The sequence below is a fragment of the Anarhichas minor genome, unplaced genomic scaffold (genome assembly GCF_050575085.1).
Source record: "Anarhichas minor isolate MPS153535 unplaced genomic scaffold, ASM5057508v1 ptg000024l, whole genome shotgun sequence".
Taxonomy (NCBI): domain Eukaryota; kingdom Metazoa; phylum Chordata; class Actinopteri; order Perciformes; family Anarhichadidae; genus Anarhichas; species Anarhichas minor.
Window position 1 is genome coordinate 9,511,259 of NW_027466470.1, and position 21,894 is coordinate 9,533,152.

The 21,894-nt window shown below is 42.0% G+C and overlaps 2 protein-coding genes across 13 annotated transcripts; one reads left to right on the plus strand and one right to left on the minus strand.

Annotated features, from left to right (window-relative positions):
- The first annotated feature begins 262 nt into the window (after positions 1-262).
- On the plus strand, positions 263-9,976 carry fubp1 (far upstream element (FUSE) binding protein 1). Of its 11 annotated transcripts, XM_076098331.1 has the most exons (20): positions 264-421; positions 868-991; positions 1,776-1,811; positions 1,986-2,022; positions 2,110-2,156; positions 2,247-2,318; positions 2,408-2,465; positions 2,575-2,737; positions 2,826-2,924; positions 3,076-3,228; positions 3,321-3,423; positions 3,619-3,900; positions 4,039-4,199; positions 4,290-4,441; positions 4,536-4,612; positions 4,787-4,912; positions 5,180-5,254; positions 5,653-5,715; positions 6,343-6,509; positions 6,753-9,976. In XM_076098331.1, the coding sequence occupies exons 1-20, from the start codon at positions 329-331 to the stop codon at positions 6,759-6,761; spliced, it is 2,097 nt and encodes a 698-aa protein (XP_075954446.1). In that variant the 5' UTR covers positions 264-328; the 3' UTR covers positions 6,762-9,976. The 11 variants fall into 11 exon arrangements, with proteins under 11 accessions (XP_075954449.1, XP_075954446.1, XP_075954445.1 ...); XM_076098334.1 differs by lacking the exon at positions 6,753-9,976 and having other exon boundaries at positions 263-421; positions 2,247-2,297; positions 6,343-6,663; XM_076098330.1 differs by lacking the exon at positions 6,753-9,976 and having other exon boundaries at positions 6,343-6,663.
- A 1-nt stretch (position 9,977) lies between these two features.
- Positions 9,978-20,887, minus strand: miga1 (mitoguardin 1). Of its 2 annotated transcripts, none has more exons than XM_076098342.1 (16): positions 20,640-20,887; positions 19,285-19,441; positions 17,462-17,624; positions 17,012-17,130; positions 16,579-16,711; positions 16,241-16,389; positions 15,431-15,554; positions 15,244-15,344; positions 13,653-13,762; positions 13,452-13,524; positions 13,158-13,244; positions 12,943-13,083; positions 12,731-12,865; positions 12,311-12,364; positions 11,995-12,111; positions 9,978-11,523 (listed from the first exon to the last, which is right to left on the minus strand). In XM_076098342.1, the coding sequence occupies exons 2-16, from the start codon at positions 19,381-19,383 to the stop codon at positions 11,305-11,307; spliced, it is 1,824 nt and encodes a 607-aa protein (XP_075954457.1). In that variant the 5' UTR covers positions 19,384-19,441; positions 20,640-20,887; the 3' UTR covers positions 9,978-11,304. The 2 variants fall into 2 exon arrangements, with proteins under 2 accessions (XP_075954457.1, XP_075954459.1); XM_076098344.1 differs by having other exon boundaries at positions 12,985-13,083; positions 20,640-20,878.
- Between the last annotated feature and the right edge of the window lie 1,007 nt (positions 20,888-21,894).

The following is a 21,894-nucleotide window of genomic DNA, read 5'->3' on the forward strand; positions in this document are numbered from 1 at the left end:
TGGATAGCCACTGACCAAGAGCATGAGACATGGGGATTTAAAAAAACCCTCATGATTGACATTCACAATGTGGCAAAGTGTGTACATGTGTTGAAATGCGAGCTGTACAATAAAATGTTATTTCACAACAAGGGTCAGACATCTTCCATTTTCACCCGTGAGTTAGGCCAAACTAAAACTGACAAATTTTGGCGGAAACAAAAGAAAGTGTGAATTAAACGAGAATGGTCGTTATCGCGAGACTACGTTTACCCGCGAGTTTTCCTGTTAACTTCCCGTGGATGTAAGCGACCATCTTGTCTCACCGAGGAGGAGAAGAGCACCAGATATGGCTGACTACAGCAGCGTGGCTCCACCGTCCTCCAACAACGGCGGCGGAATGAACGACGCTTTTAAAGACGCTCTTCAGAGAGCACGACAGGTAAGAAGACCACTAAATCAAGTTCGTGTAAAAAAAAAAGAAGAAATGTCGAAGTCGTGTGCAGAAAAGCTAGTTATGCTGCTTTCTCCACCCCCGTCGTTAAATACGACAACGCGGCGGCCTATGCTAAGCTAACGACTAGCTCATGTTACGCCACAAGGCGAAGCAGATATGCTATAAAAACGATCTTAGATTAATGCACACATTTAATGAGATGCACATAATCTTTTATTCGAAACACAAGCGGTGCATTTGTTTGATAACATCAACGGTTACGGGTTAGTTTACGTGGAAGTATTATCTTTTCCTTTGTTGGCTCAGACTTCCGGACAGAAGTCGTGTAGGCCGCAGCCAGAGTGACCGAGCATTCGCTTTAAAAAAAACACCAGCAGCAGATGCGTCGTCTTAAATTAGTGTTCTCTCTTTGTTTACTTTGTGTTTTTCAGATCGCAGCGAAGATCGGTGGCGATGGCGTTGCGGCACCCCCGACTAACGAGTTCGGCTACGGGGGGCAGAAAAGGCCCCTGGAGGACGCTGGTGGGTATTTTCCCATGCCTAACCTGAATATCGGTCAGTGGCTCAAATCGATTCATTGCAAGTCTTGATAGTTGATGCTTGCCTGTGTGTTTTATTTATTTTTTTAGCAGCTACTAAATTGTATTTGCCTAGAAGTGATAATTAATTATTATATTGATGTGCATTAATGTAGCTAAGTCTAACACCCAGTGTATTACTCCTAACCACATGGAACAGTTGTTTTTAATGTTTTAAGTTTTAGCCAATGCAGTATAATGGATATTGCATGTTTTGAGTTGTATTTTCACTGTCTGTCCTTACAGTCGTTTCAAATCAGTGCCTTGCAATGAAATATTTGGTAACGGATATATGAGTTAAAAAGCAGAGAGAGAGGGGGGGTACTTTCTGAGCAGGTTGAGCCATTATTGGTTTCTGTTTTGTATTGTAAGAACAGGCAAGTGTAAAGTATATGTTTAAAAAAAAAAAAACAGTTTCATGTTAATTGGGTGCCACTAGGTAATAGTAATGAAGTTTATGTCCTACATTTTTGGGGCTAAAATGTTGTAAAGTGACAGACACAGCACCACAAACAAAAAGACAGATGAACAGTTTCAACAAAGACTAAACGTATAGTCAGGGAGGTATGTTTATGGACTTTAATGGGCAATTGAGGGTATATTCCAGCCTTTGTGTGTGGTGGCTATCCAGGCCTCTGTTGTTTGCTATAACCATTTACATTTCAGGCAGTAAGCCATTTACCAATTGAAAAACACGTAGTAATGCAATGGTGGGTATAACGATAGATACTTATACTGGTTATTATGTCATGTTGTCACAGACCAACCAGAGACGAAGAAAGTGGCTACAAACGACGGTAAGTGACCTGATGACGTAGCTGTAGTTAGTTATGTATGTGGCTGTTGTGATGATTCCCAACCCAAAGTAATTGGCCCAAATATTAGCATGAATTGGTCATGTGTTGCATGTGCTAAACATAAATGTGTTGTATGTTTGTTCCCCTAATGTGTTGTAAATTCTCATTTTGCAGCTTTTTCAGCAATGGGAGGAATGGGTGGACCCCCAAGGTAGATACCAGAGTTACAGTAAAAGAAAAAGAGTCCCACTTGGTCATTGATTACAAAGCTAACAATAATTTGTTCTGTTACTCTCAGGTCAATATCAGAGGAATTCAAGGTTCCCGATGGAATGGTTGGATTCAGTAAGTAGTTTTGAAACACTAAATAGCAAACGCTGTCTGGTGGGTGTTGATATTGGATATTGAAATGTAACGCACCCATTTTCCTTGTAGTTATTGGAAGAGGAGGCGAACAGATATCACGTCTACAGCAAGAGTCTGGATGTAAGATACAGATTGCGCCTGGTACGTTCAGATCGGTTGTTGATATTGTGGATCTCTGTAATACGTGGAAATGATGGTTTTGCTTTATTGTTGGGATCTGTGTGTTGTAGACAGTGGAGGAATGCCAGATAGGTCAGTGACATTAACAGGGGGACCAGAATCCATCCAGTAAGTAAACTTTTTCCATTTAACGGTCCCCTTCAGGGAAAACACTTTTTTAATTGGGTCCTTCTCGGGGATTTCAGTCTGAGTATGACGGTAATTTTTCTCTCCTCAGGGCTGCAAAGAGGCTACTAACAGAGATCGTTGACAAGGGGCGTCCAGCTCCTGCATTCAACCACAACGACGGGCCGGGGATGACTGTCCAGGAGATTATGGTCCCTGCCTCTAAAGCCGGACTCGTCATTGGGAAGGGCGGAGAAACCATCAAAAGCCTTCAGGTGAGTGTCCAGCCAGTCAGAGCTCGAGTAGTAGAGTGATGGTGTCCAACAGCGAACACATTTGACAAAGACACATTCTACTCTGCAGGAACGAGCTGGAGTGAAGATGGTCATGATCCAAGACGGACCCCAAAACACAGGTGCTGACAAGCCACTCCGCATCTCAGGAGAGCCCTTTAAAGTTCAGGTGGGTCCTCGCTCGTGTGCACTTCCAACATTATGGAATTGTAAATATTTAGCTTTTTTATATATGGTACCTCAGCTTTCATTCCTTGGATTTTCCATGTAAACCAGTGGGGGGAATGCTGTAATGACACATACTTTCTTTTCCTCCTCAGCAAGCCAAAGAGATGGTGATGGAGCTGATCAGAGATCAGGGCTTTAGGGAGCAGAGGGGCGAGTATGGCTCACGGGTTGGAGGAGGTGGAGGTGGAGGTGGCGGCGGTAATGGAGGAGGAAATGGAAATGGAAATGGGGGAGACAGCTTAGATGTAAGTGTTTGTAATTGTCTCGTTTCTCAGTTTGGAGATGAGGGGTTGAATCAGTAACTTAACATTTGGTTTTATTTGCTGTCATCATTTAGGTTCCTGTCCCCCGGTTTGCAGTGGGAATTGTGATCGGCAGAAATGGAGAAATGATCAAGAAAATACAGAACGATACGGGCGTCCGGATTCAGTTCAAACCAGGTGAGTGAAGTCATTTGGGTGCCGTTAAAATGTGTATGGTCAGTGATGAAACTCATGCACCACGCTGAGAAGCTGATGTATAACCCCAACCCTTTATCTGAGACCTGAACACGAGACCCCGGCACTATGGAGTTAAATCCCAGCAGCATAAATTATGCCTCGATAGTCTCTAACCTCCATGTTTTCTCCTTCAAGATGACGGCAGCACACCGGAACGGATAGCACAGATCATGGGTCCCCCCGACCAAGCCCAGCACGCAGCAGAGATCATTTCCGATCTGCTGCGGAGCGTCCAGGCCGGCGGGCCTCCAGGACATGGTGGAGGCGGCGGTGGTGGTGGTGGTGGCGGCGGCGGCGGTGGCGGCGGCAGAGGTCGTGGTCGCGGGCAGGGGAACTGGAACATGGGCCCCCCTGGTGGCCTGCAGGAGTTTACCTTCACTGTCCCGACCATGAAGACCGGTCTCATCATTGGAAAAGGCAAGTGACCCGTCAACGCTGAGTGGGGAACCCTGATTGTTAATGGTCGTGGGACTTTCACCTGTAAAAAGACCCTCCAGTACTTATTATACAAGCTATTGGGTTGTTGTGGTTAATCTTTATTTCTGAACTCTTCAGGTGGAGAGACAATCAAAGGCATCAGCCAGCAGTCTGGAGCCAGGATCGAGCTGCAGAGGAATCCTCCACCCAACGCTGATCCCAACATCAAGATGTTCACAGTCCGGGGCTCTCCTCAACAGATCGACTACGCCAGGCAGCTGGTGGAGGAGAAAATTGGGGTGAGACACTTCAGAGTTTGATACTTTTTAGACTTTTGTCTTTTTTTTTTAAGCTTGTTTACTGACCAGGATGTGTTTCTGTGTTTGCAGGGACCCGTCACTCCAATGGGTGGCCCACACGGAGGTCCAGGTCCACACGGAGGCCCTGGTCCACATGGTCCTCCTGGACCACCTGGGCCCCCTGGGGCTCCCATGGGTCCATACAACCCTGGACCGTACAACCAGGGACCTCCAGGACCACAGTAAGTGCAGTGGCCCCCCTCGTATGTAAAGATAAAGAATACTTCAGACACAGGATGTGGAAAGTTAAAGGTTATTTATCTTTTCTTTAATCAGTGGTCCACCGGCACCTTACCAGCCTCAGGGATGGGGCAATGGCTACCCACACTGGCAACAAGGACAACCTGATCCAAGTGAGTACCATCAGTTAACACACTACGTTTTACTGAAATAAAAAAATTATTCATGTCCTCTTGCCAAATAAATTAGACGTTAATGACTCAGTTTAATATCAGTTTATATAATGAAAAGCTACAACTTTTATCTTAGCCTTTTTTGTTTTGTAACAAAACCTGAACTTTGTTCAGATAAAGCAGCAGCCGATGCCAACGCAGCAGCGTGGGCCGCCTACTACGCTCAGTACAGCCAGCAGCCGCAGGCGCCCATGACCCCTACCAGCGGAGCTCCTGGCACGACTCAATCCAACGGCCAAGGTGACTGACGTGTTTCTCGATTAGCGGCGTCTGTGGGAGCAGATGGAGAAGCAGAAACAGCTGAGAGTAGAGCAGAGTAGAGCAGTGTAGCCTTCTAGCTTTACTTTAGTCGTGTTCTGTGCTCGCGTTCTGGTGTCACTAACCGGCAGAGCATTTAAAGAAACACAACTTTTTTTTATCTTTAATCTGACAGACCCGACCAAGGCAGGTGGAGGACAAACTACTGGGAGAAATGAACTAATTACAAGTTCCCGTTTTTTTTAACAGGTGACCCACAGGCTGCAGGTCAGAGTGGACAGGCAGATTACTCCAAGGCCTGGGAGGAATATTACGAGAAAACGGGTATACGAACGTAGTTTCCGTGTACACCTATTGACACAAGACAGTCCAAACAGCGACGGGGCGCTCAGTCAGCTTCTTTTTCAGGTCTGGGTATTTGACCGTGCTGCTGGCCTGCCGTGGAGTTTCAGTGTGCCTCCACTTTGGTTTGACATTTGATGCCTGTGCTGTTTAGACTGCAACACTATTGACACCTTTTTAAGAGCTTAGAGTAGTTTATTTTCTAGACTATATTATGGCTTTATCAGCACTGAAGGCAGATCTTTTGAATGTTACTGCTACTTAACGTGTAGAGTTAAATGTGTGATTTGTAGTCGTGGATATAAACCATGTAGGATAAGATTTCAGATTTTATTTTACATTCGGACGCATTGACACGTTTCTCCCTTTTGTCTTTGTAGGTCAACAGAGTCAACAACCTCAGGACTACACGAAAGCCTGGGAGGAGTATTACAAGAAACAAGGTTGGTACTCCTGTGAGCTGAAACCAGACTGAGATCACACTTACTTCACTGAACAGTTTACTCTCCACTCTTCAGGCTTTAATCTCTACTTTGTCTGCGCAATTACCGAAACGGATGCATGGAATTAAAATGTAGGCGGTGTAAACATTGAACCGTTTGTTCAGAGCTCACATGAGACTCATTTTGCGGTGTGTGTGTGTGAACCAAACCGTTTAGGAATCAAGTGTGATCCTGGTGTTTATATAGCGATGATTATAAATACAAACTTAAATGACTTTCATTCAAGAGCTGGGAATGTCCCCAAGTAGATGAACAAGTTAGTCAAGTCAGACTTGTGCTCTGAGACGAATGTGTTCCGTGTTGACGGGTGGCTGTGCTCCTCTAGCGGCCCTCTGCAGTAGAGCGGCTGCTCTCTCAGCTGCCCAAGAGAAAGGCAGAAGGTTTCTGTCCCGCCACCCAAAGACAGTGGTGGCGGGTTCGTTCCCCTTCTCATAAACGCGCTATCTCGAAAGACTTGTAACTGTTATCGTGATGTAAATTAGTTTGTAGTAGCAGTTCTAACGGGATGCATGTATCTGTAGGGTATTTGCGGTTCCAAAAAGTTTTGTTCTTGTTCTACCGTTCCAGGTCAAGCGGCCCCTCAGGCCACCGCAGCGGCAGCAGCGGCCGCCGCCTCCCAGCCCGGAGGCCAGCCGGACTACAGCGCCGCCTGGGCGGAGTACTACCGCCAGCAGGCCGCTTACTACGGCACAGCCAACCCTCAGGCGATGGGTGCAGCACCACAAGCCCCTCAGGTACACCCCCCCCGATAAAAATCTGCCCTCCACATCCACTGAATACGCAATTCTTTTGTGCCGTAACCGCCTTGCTTCCTCAGGTTTTTACAGGGGCTCCAGTGGCTGCAGCCGCTTCACACACTTAACCCACACTATTTCCTCCCTAAACAGGTTTTAAGCTTTTTTTTGTGTTTGGGAAGCTGAGTCCACTGTTTCCGCTGTTAACATGCAATGTATCTTCTATGTATTTCTTCTGCACAGGGCCAGTAATGTGAAGTGGACATAAAGTAAATGCTACATTGTCGAAACAAAATCCTTTGTTAAATGTTTGGATGCAGACGCCTTGATGAAGATCTTAAATTTCCTTGGTTTGAAAGTGTTTCACATAGATGGCAGAGTACCCGGCGAACACGTCCTCCTTTTTTTGTTTTGTTTATTTTTTCCTTTTTCTTGTAAATGCTTTGTTTTTAGTGAGGTAATTCTACATATGGTCATTCCAGCCCTGTATCTACATTAAATGTGGTTAGAACTCATGTTTATTAAACTGTAGACATTACCATGTAAATCATCTCAGTTTTAAAATGCTATTGCCTGTTGTGTTTTTGCAATAAAACAAACTGAAACCTCCTGTGTTGGTAAGTTGGGGTGGTTTTAAAGCAGATGGGTTTAGAGGAATTTCTGTAAGTCTTTTGTTTTACGGGGGAAAAGTAAGCGAAATCAACCGCAGATCATGTGTGGGTTTAATTGTCCAAAAATGGTTAACTCAAAGTTGTGCTGTCCTGTCTCTCTCCAACTGTCTATAAGGCTTTTAGACTTGTTTTGTGCGTGCGATGATCCCGAGTGATTCAGACCAACAAACGTCCATGTTGATAGACATTTATTTACTCTTCTGTTTCCTGACTTTGCTCTCTGACTTCAGCCGTAGACCGATGTTTGTCGTTAGCAAGTCGACAGGTATACATGTACCGTAATTCATGCATTAACTGCGTTGCTGTGGTACTCTTTTGATTTTGTCTGGTGTGCTGACATTGTTGAGGTAGTATGCTCTGTGTATTGCCTTGATATAGACACTTCCTCCTCCACAGGCAAGTTTAGAAAAGCGGTAAGCACGTACTTTCTCCCTAACATGTTCCTCAGAAACGTGGTTGCAAGAAATGTTGCATATTTTTAGTGATATATATATATATATTTTTTGTGCTGTTCTTTTTCCCAGGACAGCCAGGTAAATTGCCATTGTATCGAAAATGCATTGAAACGTTTGTCATGCCCTTTTTTCAAAGTGCGAACTAACTCACATGTATAAATTTGTGTTTTTTTTATATAAAATAATGTTTTTTTAATATAAAAACATTGCAAAAAATCGTTTTTGCTGTCCCCATTCTGTTAGTGTTTATCCAATATAAGAACATAGATGTTGTAGGGTCGGGGGTGGCTAAGCAGTCTTCGTCCATCAGTTGAGCCCTCCTATACTGTAAGTACAAACCTGTGACTGAGAGATAATCGCCTTTTTTTGATGCTTTTATAAACTGCAAAAGGTGTAGTATATATATATTTTTGTCAAATCTTGCCATTCCCCCCCCTGTCTCTGGGTAAGTATGAAATGTTCTGAGGAGAGGAATAGTACTTTGGATTCTTGTGCCACATGTTTCTGAGACGTATCTGTCCACCCCATTCAGACTTTGAATCTTCCAGTATGTCGATGCTCTGTAGATTGTTAGACTATTTGTGTTGGTAGCATTTCAGCGCCAGTTGGATTTCTGAACTGAGGGTTTGAATGTCAGCACTCTGTTACACTGTCGGTAGGAACTGTTTTTAAGGATGCCCCCATGTGGTTATTTGCGTTTTTTTTGAATACCTGATCTGCTAAGTGCCATTATCTAGGTTGACTGTGATGTTTTTTTTTATTTATAAAAAAGAAAAAATGCCATTTATTGCAACATATTAGAAAGGCCCTACTGCATAACTCCAGTGTAGCATGCTTAGGTTTCTGCTGTTCTTACTTCAATGTCCTATATGAGCATGTGGAATGGTAGCAGTGGGAGTGCTTCTGACTAGCCCAGTATTGATTTATGACATTTATTTTCTGAATGAGCACTGTTGTGAAAGGCTGTTAATTTGAAGCATTGTTCACTGATGGCAACCAGTGCAATACATATATATCTGATCTTTGCAGTGTCGTCCCAGACCTTGCACCTTAGGTTCTGCTGCAATAACACAGGTAAGCGAAACCTAAGGAACCAGTGTTTTTGTCTAGTGACATGACCAATTTACATGCAAAGCAATGCATACCTGTGTCTTTAACATGCCCTCAATGCATTTATGCTTAGTAGTCAAATGTCCAGGATTTCTCTCGTATGAACAGCCCTTTAAGATAATCTGCTTTCATGAATGAACTGCATGATATGAGCTGTATGACTTTTGTTACATGAAGTTTGACTTTTTCAAAAAAGTGACTTTACCTTTAGACCAAGTTGTTGCATAGGCTCACTGAGGAAAATGTTGTCGTGTGTGCATAATATTCGCTGATAGACTTTTTTTATCTTTTCCATCCCGGTAAGTCTTGACGGTGATAGTGTGTCGATGCTTTAGATAACTTATGACGCTGGTACATCCAAACTGCATGCCATGCAAAAAAACGTGTTGCCAGAAGTTTAGCAATGTGCTCAGTCGCTAGATCAAACGGTGAAATACATGATTTTTTTTTTTTTTTTTATATATATATTTTATAATCTGTCGTGGTGTGAATCTGCCCTCTAGTGCAGTGCAAATCTCCTATTGAAACGCTGCTGCCTTCACTTCTCGCTCACAGTGTTGGAGGACGCTGCGAGCGTAGGTCTTAGAATCAGGCGCTGTCGTAGTTTGTCGTCCCCAAAACGAGGAATCCTTTGAGTCAATCCCCACTGCTGAACGTAGACCGTTCAAGAGCTCCAGTCATAAGGTAAAAAAACAAAACAGCAACGCAATGAAAATCAAAATTCTGTTGATTGCAAAGTGATGGTCAGATAAATGTTTTTCAGCTCGGATCAACTGTTTTTTAACAAATCCATGATGCTATAGTGTAATTTAGAGTTGTATGATGGTCTGTTGTGTCGCTTCTTGAATAACCTTTAGTCAGTAGGAATGTGCTTTAGAAAGTTGGATGAGGACAGGAAGTGATCTACTTTAAAATGACATGCACTGTTTTTATTGGCAGTAACAATTTGGGGGTGGGGTGTCAGTCTAAAATCACTTTTCTCTTTAGTTTAAGGGTCACTGTTTGTTTTTGAGGCTGTTCTTTCTGTACATGTGAGACGCTCAGTGTTTCAACACACAGTTCGTGGGGGTGTAGAAGACAAAACAAGGAGCATGCCTTAGAGGTAAACAACAATGGTTTCATGTGTGTTTCTCTGTATATTCTCAAATATATTGTTTCTTTTTGCTTATTGAATCAACTTATGACTTTTGAAATGTTGCCATGTTCATTAATAAAGTTGTAACAAAATGAACTGGCCTCATTCACTTGAGTTTTATTTTACGTAGTGGAGAAAAGAAGCAGGAAGAAAAATACACGTATTTATTTGCTTAATTAAAAAAAAAAAAAAGGTGAACACGTGACAATAACCATCTTGAAGTACAATCACATTTTTCTTGGTTTTTAAGCCATTTTTGTAATCTTATGCATTGAAACACTAGATCCACCATTCCTCCTGTTCATACTGGCTGAGAAGATGAACCCGTCTTTCAAAGTGGAAAATACTGCAAATGACAACTCCTGTCTAACTCCTCAAATATGAATCTAGTATTTTTGGAACATTACCTCTTATAGCAGGTAGTGCTGCACTGAGCATGTTCTGTACATGGCAGAGATAAATTGTGTTTTTAAGACTTACATTCAGTGATGAAGACAAGGCTGGAGTATGTGCATTAACGGTAAGGCTTCTTGCATGTGTGCCCATCATGTGAAAGTGTTGAACAGCTGAAGGATCATGTAATGACTTATAATCTTTCATATTCTGTAGTTAACGGTATGATGGGATTAAAGGCCTTGTAGGCTGCATGAGCCAGGCTTTATTTAAATATTGCATGAAGGTTTGTGAAACCTGGTGCAAACAAAACAGCTTTTAAGTAACATGTAATAACTCAAACATTTTACATTTACCACACAGTCCCTTCGATCAATGACTTCCCTGTGCAACGTGTGCTTGGATCAAAAACAAAGCACATTTAATGATTTTGCATTGTTGTGGAAATGCATCTAATAAATCTTAGTTTAGCTTAGAGTTCGAAATACAACACTGGTATTCATACTACTGTATGTTTTAAGCTTATAACAAATCCATTGATGCACAACTACAACTTCTAAAAAATGAATCCTGAAACTTTATAATAAAATAAATACTAAAATATCCTTTTATTTCCACACAAATTGCTCTTAATAACAAAGTTTCACAGTGGAATATCTACGACTGCCAGATAATTACTGTGAAATGTCTCACAGCGAGTATAAATATTATTGCTGTGACGTTTGGAAACTAGCGTGCACAGCGTGAAGCTGAGGAGGCCGCACTGGAGATAATGATCACGTGTGAAGGCAAGGCAGCTGGTACAATTCATCCTCAGATACGGTGCAAAGCATCATGGGAGATGTCATGAGCCAGTTGTCAGACCAAGGTGAAATAGTGTTTTACATTTAATGAGCAGTCTTGTGGAAAATAAAGTCTTTGACAGTTGGTGTGAACTCACCCGAGTCAGCACAAGTCTTCCGTGTGTGTGTGTGTGTGTGTGTGTGGGGCGCTGCGATGTCCCAGTTTCTCCCCCCCCCCCCTCCCGTCCCTTATTGCACCGGAGCCTCCAGCAGGGCGCTGGGCACCAGCTGCACCTGCGCGGCGCTGCAGCCGCCGACTTGCCGCAGGGGGTCGGCTCCCAGGTAGGCCACCAGCAGCTCGGAGCGCCGGTGCAGCAGGCGGAGCATGTCCTCCGCTAGACTCTCCACAGAGGAGTAGCGCACTTTGTCCAGGTCGAAAATGTCCTTCAGGAAGTACAACACCTGATCCTGAAGGAGAAGAAAACATACTTTTAGAACAGGTGTGTCTTATATACCTCATTTATCCACCTTTTATTCCCCACTGGAGATCAATAAAGGCGGATCTTATTTTCTCTTATTATTTTGAATATTTAAAAATCAGGCCAAAGCCAGGCTGGTGCATAATCAGACCTCTTTGGTCTTCTTCCAGAAACATGTTCTGTGTCGTGTCCTTCCCTCTAGAGGAGGTAGTTTATCGGTATCTACTGTATGCTGACCTGTTTCCTTCTCGGAGCAACAATCGGAAAATGTTGTGATGTTCCGCAACATTAAATTATCGCACAAATCTGTTTTCCTATCAAATTTAAAATAATTTAAATATCCGACTACTTTACTGAAATCACTGTGTCCCTATTTTGGGTACGACGATGAAACCCTGCTTGCGGTAGAAACCAACAGAAGTAAAGATCCTATTTAAAGGAGAGTCACCATCTGACCAACCTTGAAGAAGCAGCAGAAGTCATGCAGGGAGCTCTTGGGCCCCAGGAAGCCCCAGGCCAGGACGGGGCTGATCTGTTCACACACAGCGTAGAAGTGAGCGATGAAGCCGTCAGACACCTGAGACAAACGGGAGAGGTTACTGGAACCGTCCAAACAAATACAAATCATAAGCAGAGTAGAGATCGGGTTGTCGGGTTTTTACAGAGACCTGAGATCGTGACCTGCGTCGGGAGGTAAAACAGTGTGACAGATCTCTAAAGTGAGTCCTCCTACTGACTCATCAAAAAGATTTTTGAACATTTTGTTGGACGTTTACCTTCATGTGCTGCCTCCTCTGCTTCATCACTGACCAACAGCTTGATGCCACCGCCTGTGGAATACATGCAGGTTAAATCGTCACAATAGTCAAAAATTGGACATGTGGAAATGCATAAAATGTATTTACCTTTTATATTTGTAATTTTCAAACTAACACTACCGTATATATATATATATATATATATATATATATATATATATATATATATATATATATATATATATATATATATATATATATATATATATATATATATATATATATATATATATATATATATATATATATATATATATATATATATATATATATATATATATATATATATATATATATATATATATATATATATATATATATATATATATGCACATTGTCATGTCTGATCACCAGGAAGTATTTCCTGCGTTTGCTCACCGTCTCCTTGAAGGAAGTGTTGAGCCAGCGGTTGTTGATGACGTTCTGAATGGAGACCGGTGGATTCTCCAGGTCCTCGAATGAGTCCATCAGGATGAAGTCCAGCACTATGTCGTAGAAGTTCAGGTGCTTCACCTGGTGGGAGTGATGAGAGTGAGACTTTCTCCACTGTCCACATATTTCCGATCAGGCATTAGAAGTCAAGACGTTACTTCGTGGAGGAGTTTAATAATTGGGTAAAGCGGCCCTCGTACCCCTCGCGTGGCCAGCTCCACCTTCGTGTTCTCCCAGTGCTCCGTGTGCTCCAGGAAGGAAATCATCTCCTCAAACACTTCCTCGAATCTATGTGGGCTCTGAGAGCATGATGACATTTAGGAAAAACTCTTTGAAGATCGTTATCATTCACGAGTTGTGGCTTCAGTCTCACCTTCTGTGCTTTAACAATAATGGAGGACAGTATTTTCTTTCCCGTGTCGGCAAGAAACATCCGGGTCGTTGTCTCGCACAAAATGAGCTGAAAAATAAATAAAATAAAGTTTAGTCAATTCTACACAAAGTTAACATTTATTTTCTTCAGTGAGGACGCTCAATACAATGAGTGTAAAATGTTCTCCTTCCTTGTTTATCCACGTGAATACTAATTGTATTCAGTCAAATTATTAAGACTTTCCCTCTATTCATGTCATCATGATATATGTTAATTAATTAGGTTATAAAGTACCTGACATGCTTGCCGCACACAGTGCAACTTGGCCAGGAAATCGACGTCCCCGAGACACTCGAGCATCTCAGTCCTGACGACGAAAAAAAATCAAGAGAGAGAGACCAGATTACAATGTTGGCAGACAAAGCAAAGAGCTCTACGCAGCATTTCTCAGGTTCTCAGCGTTCCGTGTGCGTTTTGATGAATTAGTTTAGCTACCGCAGCACCCTGCAGGAGATCTTGCCGTCCTCGGCCATCTGCAGAGCCTCCTCGTAGAAAAGGTGGTGACCCAGAGCGAAGACGCTCCTCAGCTCCCGGTGCTCCGTCAGCTGATACAAACAGAGGCAGAAAACAGATGATTATGGAGTAAACAATGACAGTTTCAATCACATTTCCTCCTCATGAATAATGCAGCAGGTCCAGACCCTGAAGACAAGACTTTATGTGAGCTGTGCAAAGCTGTGTTTGGTAAAAGCAATTGATGTCTGCTAAATAATGTTAGCGATGGGGACACAACCGAATATGTTTTAGTCTGAGACTAACTTGTTTTTGTCTGCTTTGCCCCAAACCCCCCCAGGTCAGTCTGTATCCATTCAAATATAGAAAGCTTTTGGATTTTCTTTTCTTTTGGAACAATAATTCTTTATTTACAGTTGTTTTTTTTGACAGCTAAACCTGACATGATGTAATAAAAAAAAGGTTCTTCTAAAGTTGTCCTGTAATCAAGGTAACTGGTGCTGAACGTCGGGTCAACTTGGTCCCAAAGGTTGAGCCTGAAGCCTCTCGTCCCACCTAAAATACCAACAGGTTGTCCTGTAACCTCTGACCTTTGTGCTTTCCCCATTATTTGTTTCATAAATTGTGCCGTTTTCCAGGCCGGACAGCGATCTCTCCGTGTTGTAGCGTGAAAACAGCTGCAGACTAACAGAGAGCTGTATCTTGTTGACTGAAGAATGTTGGAGGTCTATTTATAAGTACCAGTGACCCAGTTTGACGGCTCTGCCTCCACTCGCTGCTATGTGGTCTGCAAGTGGTGGAACAGGTCTGAGGGTACAAACACCGTCACTTAAAGCTTCACTGTAGGATCAAAGCGATTTGAATCAAACTCCTGCTGTGAAGCGGTTCTACATTTGATGCTTCAGACGGTTTGAGATAAAGACGTTAGCTTGTTTCTGGCCGGAAGCTTCTTATTAATTACACTACTGTTCACTGAAATAATATTCAACTTCATTCTTATAGTTAGGCGGCCATGTTTCATCGGTATCCCAACATGTGACATAGAGCCCCATCTTCAGTTATAACAACACAGTGAATGGTGTCAATACATCACTACAAGACCCTCGCACAACTCACCTCGTGTCATCTGCATTGAGATAAAGATGAAAATATAATCGCTTCTTTTTTAAGTGTTATAAGTGATACTTTTGTTTTATATAGTAGCTGCTGCATAATTACTTTTAATTGGTCAGGCCATACGCTATCGTTTCATTTTTTAAATCTCAAAAACAATACTTTAATAACGTCTATTTGTAAATGAACACTTCCTGGATACTTTTGAATCAATCACACCAGCTGTTTCAGTATTTTTCTTAAATAACTCAAGAAAATGTATGAAGTGCTGTTTGTCCGTTGCGGCCACTCATCATTAATTTAGTGTTAGTGCTTTAAGATTATCATTGCCACTAAAATTGGACTTTGCTTAGAGGTTTGAGAAGTCTTCAGTAGAACAAACTAACGGGAGTCAAGCATATAAAGAGTTCTTTAGAAGTAAGTAAGGTGACTAATAAAGTGATGTGAGAGTTCCTCTCACCTCGGCGGCAGACACAAATGAGTCCGTGGAGGCGATGCTGTTGCAGTCTCTCAGACAGGCGTCGTCCAGCTCCTCTCTGGACACAACGTCTGCCATTTTATCTGTGATGGAGCGAGTACTCTTTGTAATGTGTTGCACAATACCGTATCGATCGTGGAAGTTACATAACGTCGAACGAGTGACTCACCCTGGCTGTTGCTGTGGGACGAGGGCTCCGACATGCACAGCACTCCCTCGAACTCCTCCTGGAGGCTGTAAGCCCTCTGCAGCAGAGACTTCAGCCTGTGCATGAACTCTGCACTGATGACGTCCTGAACACGAAAACAGAAATGTTCAACGATAGAAATAAGACTCACAAACCCCTAAAGCCCATCTTAAGAAAAGGAATTAATAACTACATGAAATATTACTGAAAAAACAAGGCATTCAAACTTAAATAGCAGGCACCTGGTCAATGTTTGATCATCCCCTGTGACCGATCTCTTAATAAGCTTTCTAAAGAGGCTCAACTGAGTCGGGGGTATCCTTGACAGAAGACTTGAGCAGCAGACTGGACGCATGTTTGGGTGCCCGACATTAGCTATTAGACCCGCACTAATCCGGGTTACTGAGGTATTGAGTTAGCCGTAAATAAATCCAAACACCGGTGGGTTTGTCAGAGTGCTGGTTATTCATATACGAGACCTGGAGCGCAGTGTTTGTGGGCAATGTGTTCTTCTCTACCTTCCTCTGGTATAAAAAGATAGAACACAGACATTTTATTTATTTGTAGAACTGTCTGCATCAGCCATTTACAGTTAATCAGGAGGTATTTTATAGGAAACAAATCTGTTTTCCAAACCTCTTAAAAGCATCGTCTGGCTAGCTCCTCCCCCTTTATCTCTGATTAATTGGGGCATTGCACTAAATTGGTGTTAATTATGGCGGCGTGGTAAATCTATCCCGCTGAAAAACAAATCTGTATCTTTAAATGATCAGCGTGCTTCTGTGCGTTCACCTCCATGCCCTGCTCAGCGATGGCGTCTCCGGCTCCCGTTTTGACGGATGCACAGCTGGCGGCGTCGTTGTCGTCGTCGTCGCCCTGCGTGCTCCTGAACGTCAACGCTTCCTCCCACCGACGGAGAGCCTCTTCAAATAAATCCATCCCTGCAAACACACACAAATAAACTCAGAGTCTCATATGTTGCATTTCTAAACAAGGCAACCCACCAAATAAAAGATTATTCCAAGAAATGACTATTTGAATACCTTATGTGGTCCAGTCTCCTTATTAAAAAACACAGTGAGGTGACGTAGTGTGTGTGTGTGTGTGTGTGTGTGTGTGTGTTTCTTTACCCATGAGGTACAGGTTTTCAGGTGTGGCGACAGGTAAGTTGACAACACTGCAGATATCAGCTTCCCCCCCTCTGTCCCAGCAGGTGGACACATTTGCACAGGTGCTGCTGCTGGACGAGTTCATGCTTTTGACCTGCAGACACAGAGCAGAAGAGCACAGTAACGTTTTAAGGAGTGGAAGCAGCGCATACACAACGCAGGCCAACCCTACCAGCATCTTAGTTGTATCCTTCGACTTTTAAAAATGCAACAAAGTGAACTTCTCCAGCCTGGTTTGGACAGAGGAGAGCCACCTGTGGGCGTGATCGCATCCATCTTTAAATGTGCAGTATGCTTCCGTTTCTTTCTCAACGAATGCTCCTCATTACTGCATTATGTTTCCGTGCTTTACGTAACAAAAATAACACATTTTAAAAGTAAGTCTTTGTCTCACCGAGGCCAGGCTCAGCAGAGACCCGGACAGTTTCCTGTAGTCTCCTGCATTGCGTAGCAGACCGGAGGTGTAGACATTCTTGGAGTTGAGGGAGAGTGTGATGTTTCGACCGGTGTTACCTGCGTAGATGGAACCAGAACACAGGGATCACACGACATGAGCATGTTGCAGGATTACACGACAGATGAACCACGTTTTGACAATTTGATTAGAGTGAAACGGCCTTTTTCTGGGAATTTTGCCATTGTTACTAATCTGTTTGAAATCACTTTATTAAGTGACGTTCTGGCTCACCTGCTTTGTGTGTTTCCAGCTCATTTATCTGGAGCTTTCTGTTTACAGTTCAAGGTAACACCGGAGCAGCCCAAACGCCTCAATCTGATTACATCACAAACCAGCAACTGGGCGAACGTACTACTTAATGAAAGATCCCGGAGGAGGACGTTTTACCGTTTTCTGCTGAGGCCGGGGAGATAATCTCAAAGCCAGCCTGCTCCCACTGAGCCTTCTTTCTTCCCTTCCTCCTCTGGAAGCGGCGGGCGAGGAAGAGGAGCGAGGCGGCACCGAAGGCCGTGGCTGCCACCAGCTTCTTGGTGCCCGTGCTGACACTCACCTGGAGGACAGGTACAGGGAGGAACAACTGAGGTTTATGCATCTGAACAAAGACGCATAAGTAGCAGATTTGTTTCTTTTGTATTTGGTTTGTCAAACATGTTTTAAAAGGAGGTCAGTGACAATAACACCCAAGGTGCGTGGATTTATCCTAGAAATCCTGTCACGGAGGCTGTCCGATAAAGTCGAGTGCAACACTTGAAAGAATAAACGTCCGGTCTGATGAGAGTTCATTTGAGGACGCAGAACTCTACTGATGACATAACAGCCCCCCCCGTCTCTCTATAGATAGACACACTGAAAGAGGGAGATCAGCCACACCGACGTCGCTGCAGCACAATCCCAACAACTGAAGAGAACATAACCACAGAGTTTGGAGCTATGACAACTGACATAATATTGACTTTTTTTTTTTTTTGAAAAGCCACGATATGAGATGATTGAAATGCTGCTACAGGCCTGCAGTTGTTTCAATGCTGTTACTGTTGCTTGTTGCTGCGACTCTTAAATGTCAGACGTGCTCCTATCAGATTCTAAATGATATCAGATCTGTTATGCGACCCTGGCGAACGCACCACACACACACACACACACACACACACACACACACACCAGTGAATCTCATTCTCAATTTCACCAAGCTCACAAAACAAAGTCTGTCCTCATCCACAATCATAAGTATCTTTTGTCTAAAAATCTTATCAATTTTGAAAATTTCCCTTAAAAAAACCTTTACTTTAGCTTCCACTTTAGTTGAATAATTAATAATAATTAGGGGTTGTGGTTTGGTAAAATATCCATAAAGAAACATTACTAGACGAGTATAATATTGACGTGACGTTAAGTATTCACCCGTAACAGCACAGTCAGTATTTTAGCTCGTGGACAGCCAGACACTGAACTTTGGCTGTCCTTCCTCTCCAGCCGATATCACATGAACCCTTTTACGCCTTCTCATCAGATATGGCATCACGCTCAGCTGCTGGCCAGTATCTTTCCAACACAAAGCAGTAGTAGTAGTTCCTTCAGAGTCTCGGAGGGAACCCTATGTATGCATTTCGTGTTCTACCAGAACGCCCATGAGGATACAAATGAACACATGTCGACAGGGGGGGGGGGGGGGGGGAGAGATTTCCAAACTATCGAACAATACAAGACAACTTATTGCCAAATATATGTCCAATGAATGAGCAATTTGGGAGCTCATGCAACTTGTGTTTCCATCCTCTGATTCATATTTAACTGAAGAATGACATTTATGATGCAAGTCTAGATACTGTCTGAGATTTTATAACACAATATTATGGTTTGGCTTTAACTTTTGGTTTTACATTACAGTGAATTAAAGTGTTCTAGCTAAATGAAAACATTAGAATATGGAAGGTAAAATAATGAAAACAGTTAAATAGATGTTTGAGACATCTGTGCATCTTTTGATTGCAGTTCATATTTTGGGAAATGTCAGAAAATAATTGAGTTTTGGGAAATGGGGACAATGTTTGCAACACAGTTACAAAAAAAGGGACGAGACCCTAACAAAGTGCAATTAAACCCTCAACAACCTCGCCTCTCACGGCATAGATATAGAAAACAGAAAGAAGTCCCAATAAAAAAAAAAAAAGCAGTTGACAAACTCCCACCACTTTCAAACACACCCTCACCTGTGCCAGAGAGCTGTACACAGACAGCGGGAGGTCGACGATGCGCAGGGCAGCCGCCTTGACAGACAGCTGGGAGCTGGTGAGGGTCTCATGTGTCATTGTGGTGATCTATCCATGACTTGGCAACCCTCTTATCCTCATCACCATTCTGCTGGAGCTGCGGGAGACGACACGCAAGGATTTAACCTTCAAGGCTCAGGAGGGGATATAATGACGTTATTACATAAAGCCTCTAACAGTACGTGGAAGTAGTAGTACTTGCCTAATATGAGTAGAATAGGGTGAATAAACCACCTATGTGTGTCAAAACGTTGTTAATTACTTGCATGAAAGAACTGTTAAACGTATGAGTCAACCACTGATCTAAAGGATTAGCAGCACACCCACCAAAGGTATTTCAAACCATACCTTACAGTACGAACATGCCTGAATAATGTGACCGTCTGTGAGTGCAGAAGAAAATCAGAGGCTTTATCTTTCTGTCAAAACATAGTATTGCTTTGTAAGTAAAGTCACTATAGGATCCCATCATCTAAGCCGCTGTGTATCCAGCTGACAAGACAACACGCAACATCCAATTAAAGTTTGCACGAGACAAGAGACTCGTGTGGCTGAGTCTTACCCTGGCAAAATGTTGATTCTTTGTCTCAAACATTCAATATTGCTCTTTGTGTAATGATGCTGATTGATTAACAGTTTGCATTGGACAGACTGTCGCAAATAATATGAATATGTTACCGACTAAGAAAACAATGAGAAGACTGTAGAGGCAGGGAGGGATCGATCCTGTTGGCATTAAACCACCAGCAATCTAGCAAATCAACATTCAGAGACATTAGTAAGAGATCAAAGGAATGTTACACCTCTTCTCAAATGTACATATATTTCCTTTATACAATTTTGGAAAAATAATCACTTTATATGTCTACTATCTTTTAGTCTTGTTATTAAAAGATTGTCTTGTCTTCATACTGGATTTAACTATCGAAAATGATATAGCTTTCATTCATTCAGCACAACACCAGACATCCTCCAATAAATCAGCATATTCTGTCAAGTTTAAAATCACGTTTTAAGAGACAACAACGCGGACATAAACACAAGCAGCACCCTAGCTCTGAAACAGTCAGATTAATCATATTAGCACACGTTTGGAAAATGATTGCACTCAACTGGCTGAGAAGCTAATGCTAATTTAGCTAATGCTAACTTATGCTAAGAAGGCTAATATCGGCTAGCAGCGTCAGCTAACTTTGTTAAACCGACGTAATATTAAACAGTCTAATAAATAAGCTCGTCACTGTGTGATCCGTTACTATCTGACAGTGAATGTGAATGTTTAAATATCAAATCACCGGTTCATTGAGAGGACTCCTCCACAGACTCTGCTCCTCTGACCTCAGCTGTTGCCCAGTGAAGGACTCGAGCTGCAGCACGAGCCGATCTAGCGTGACTTTCAAAATAAAAGCATTTCTCCCAGTAATCTTTATGGGGTTTTAGCGCCCCCTTTAGGTATTCTTAGAGCATGACAAATATATTAATGTTAGGTTTTTACTGTAAAGTACATATAATTGGGGCTGATTGGGGCTTGCATATAGATAATAAAAATTAACATTCAAAAGGTCCATAAGTGAATAAATTCACGTATAAATTCCTAAAAGTGTTGATTTACATTTGGTTCCTTTTATTACTTCTATTAAATAATTTCTGACTTCCATAAATATGGAGGCCAATTTCCACTAGGAAAAAAGAGCTGTTAGAATTGATGAAAACAGATAAACTCTTGGTACTTATAAGTCAAAATGTTCACTTTTGAAGTCAAATCATAAGATACAAAATCTATGATTACTCTTAAAGTAAAGATTATCAAGTAGTAATTAAGTTCAAAAATATTATAAGGCAAAATTTTGACAATCCTTACATATCATCTCAAACAATTTACTTACTCTTTCATAATTATTTTTTAAAAAGTCAACAATTCAACTCATTACCTAATATCTTTGACCTTCTGTCCAATCATTTTATGAAAAAAAAGTAAAATATTTGACTTATAATTTAAATTCTTAAATAAAAGCCAACATTTTGACTTCTTACCGCATTAAAATTAAGAATGTCTTTATTTGTCTTAGTGGCAAGACAAAAATGTGGACTTATTATGTCAAGATTTTCACTTAGAAAGTCAAAATTATAACTTACTACCTTATAATTATGACTTACCATGATCTCACTCAACTTTTTTTTAATCATTCTTGACATCAATTTGTTTCCTTTTTTGGGACTCATTTAAGAAGTACTGTTTGTTACAAAAGTAATTATTATTTCCATATCATCCACCGTATGTCATATTTACCTGTGTTTTCCTCCAGTCAGCCTACAAATAAGCAAACAATTAATTTAAATGTGTATTACTGTAACACAGTCCTTTAGGTTTCTAATAGTACATTTACTTGAATCTGTACGCTTGTGTGCTTTTAATTTTTCAAATTTTTTTTTCACATACAAATGGAAATGTTTATGTCCCGAACATATTGCAACTGCACTGTAAAATGAGCATAATTTATTTTTCAACAAAACAAATCTTTAAAAAAATGTGTTTTGTGGAGGGCACCT

Excerpts from the sequence above, each read along its gene's own strand:
- miga1 (XM_076098342.1), bottom strand. The coding sequence starts at position 19,383 with ATGACACATGAGACCCTCACCAGCTCCCAGCTGTCTGTCAAGGCGGCT. Across the intron at positions 15,345-15,430 it reads GTCCCACAGCAACAGCCAGG|ATAAAATGGCAGACGTTGTG; the intron begins GTGAGTCACTCG and ends GCTCCATCACAG. Across the intron at positions 13,245-13,451 it reads GTGTGCGGCAAGCATGTCAG|CTCATTTTGTGCGAGACAAC; the intron begins GTACTTTATAAC and ends TTTATTTTTCAG.
- fubp1 (XM_076098330.1), top strand. The coding sequence starts at position 329 with ATGGCTGACTACAGCAGCGTGGCTCCACCGTCCTCCAACAACGGCGGC. Across the intron at positions 2,157-2,246 it reads CGATGGAATGGTTGGATTCA|TTATTGGAAGAGGAGGCGAA; the intron begins GTAAGTAGTTTT and ends TTTTCCTTGTAG. Across the intron at positions 5,716-6,342 it reads GGAGTATTACAAGAAACAAG|GTCAAGCGGCCCCTCAGGCC; the intron begins GTTGGTACTCCT and ends CTACCGTTCCAG.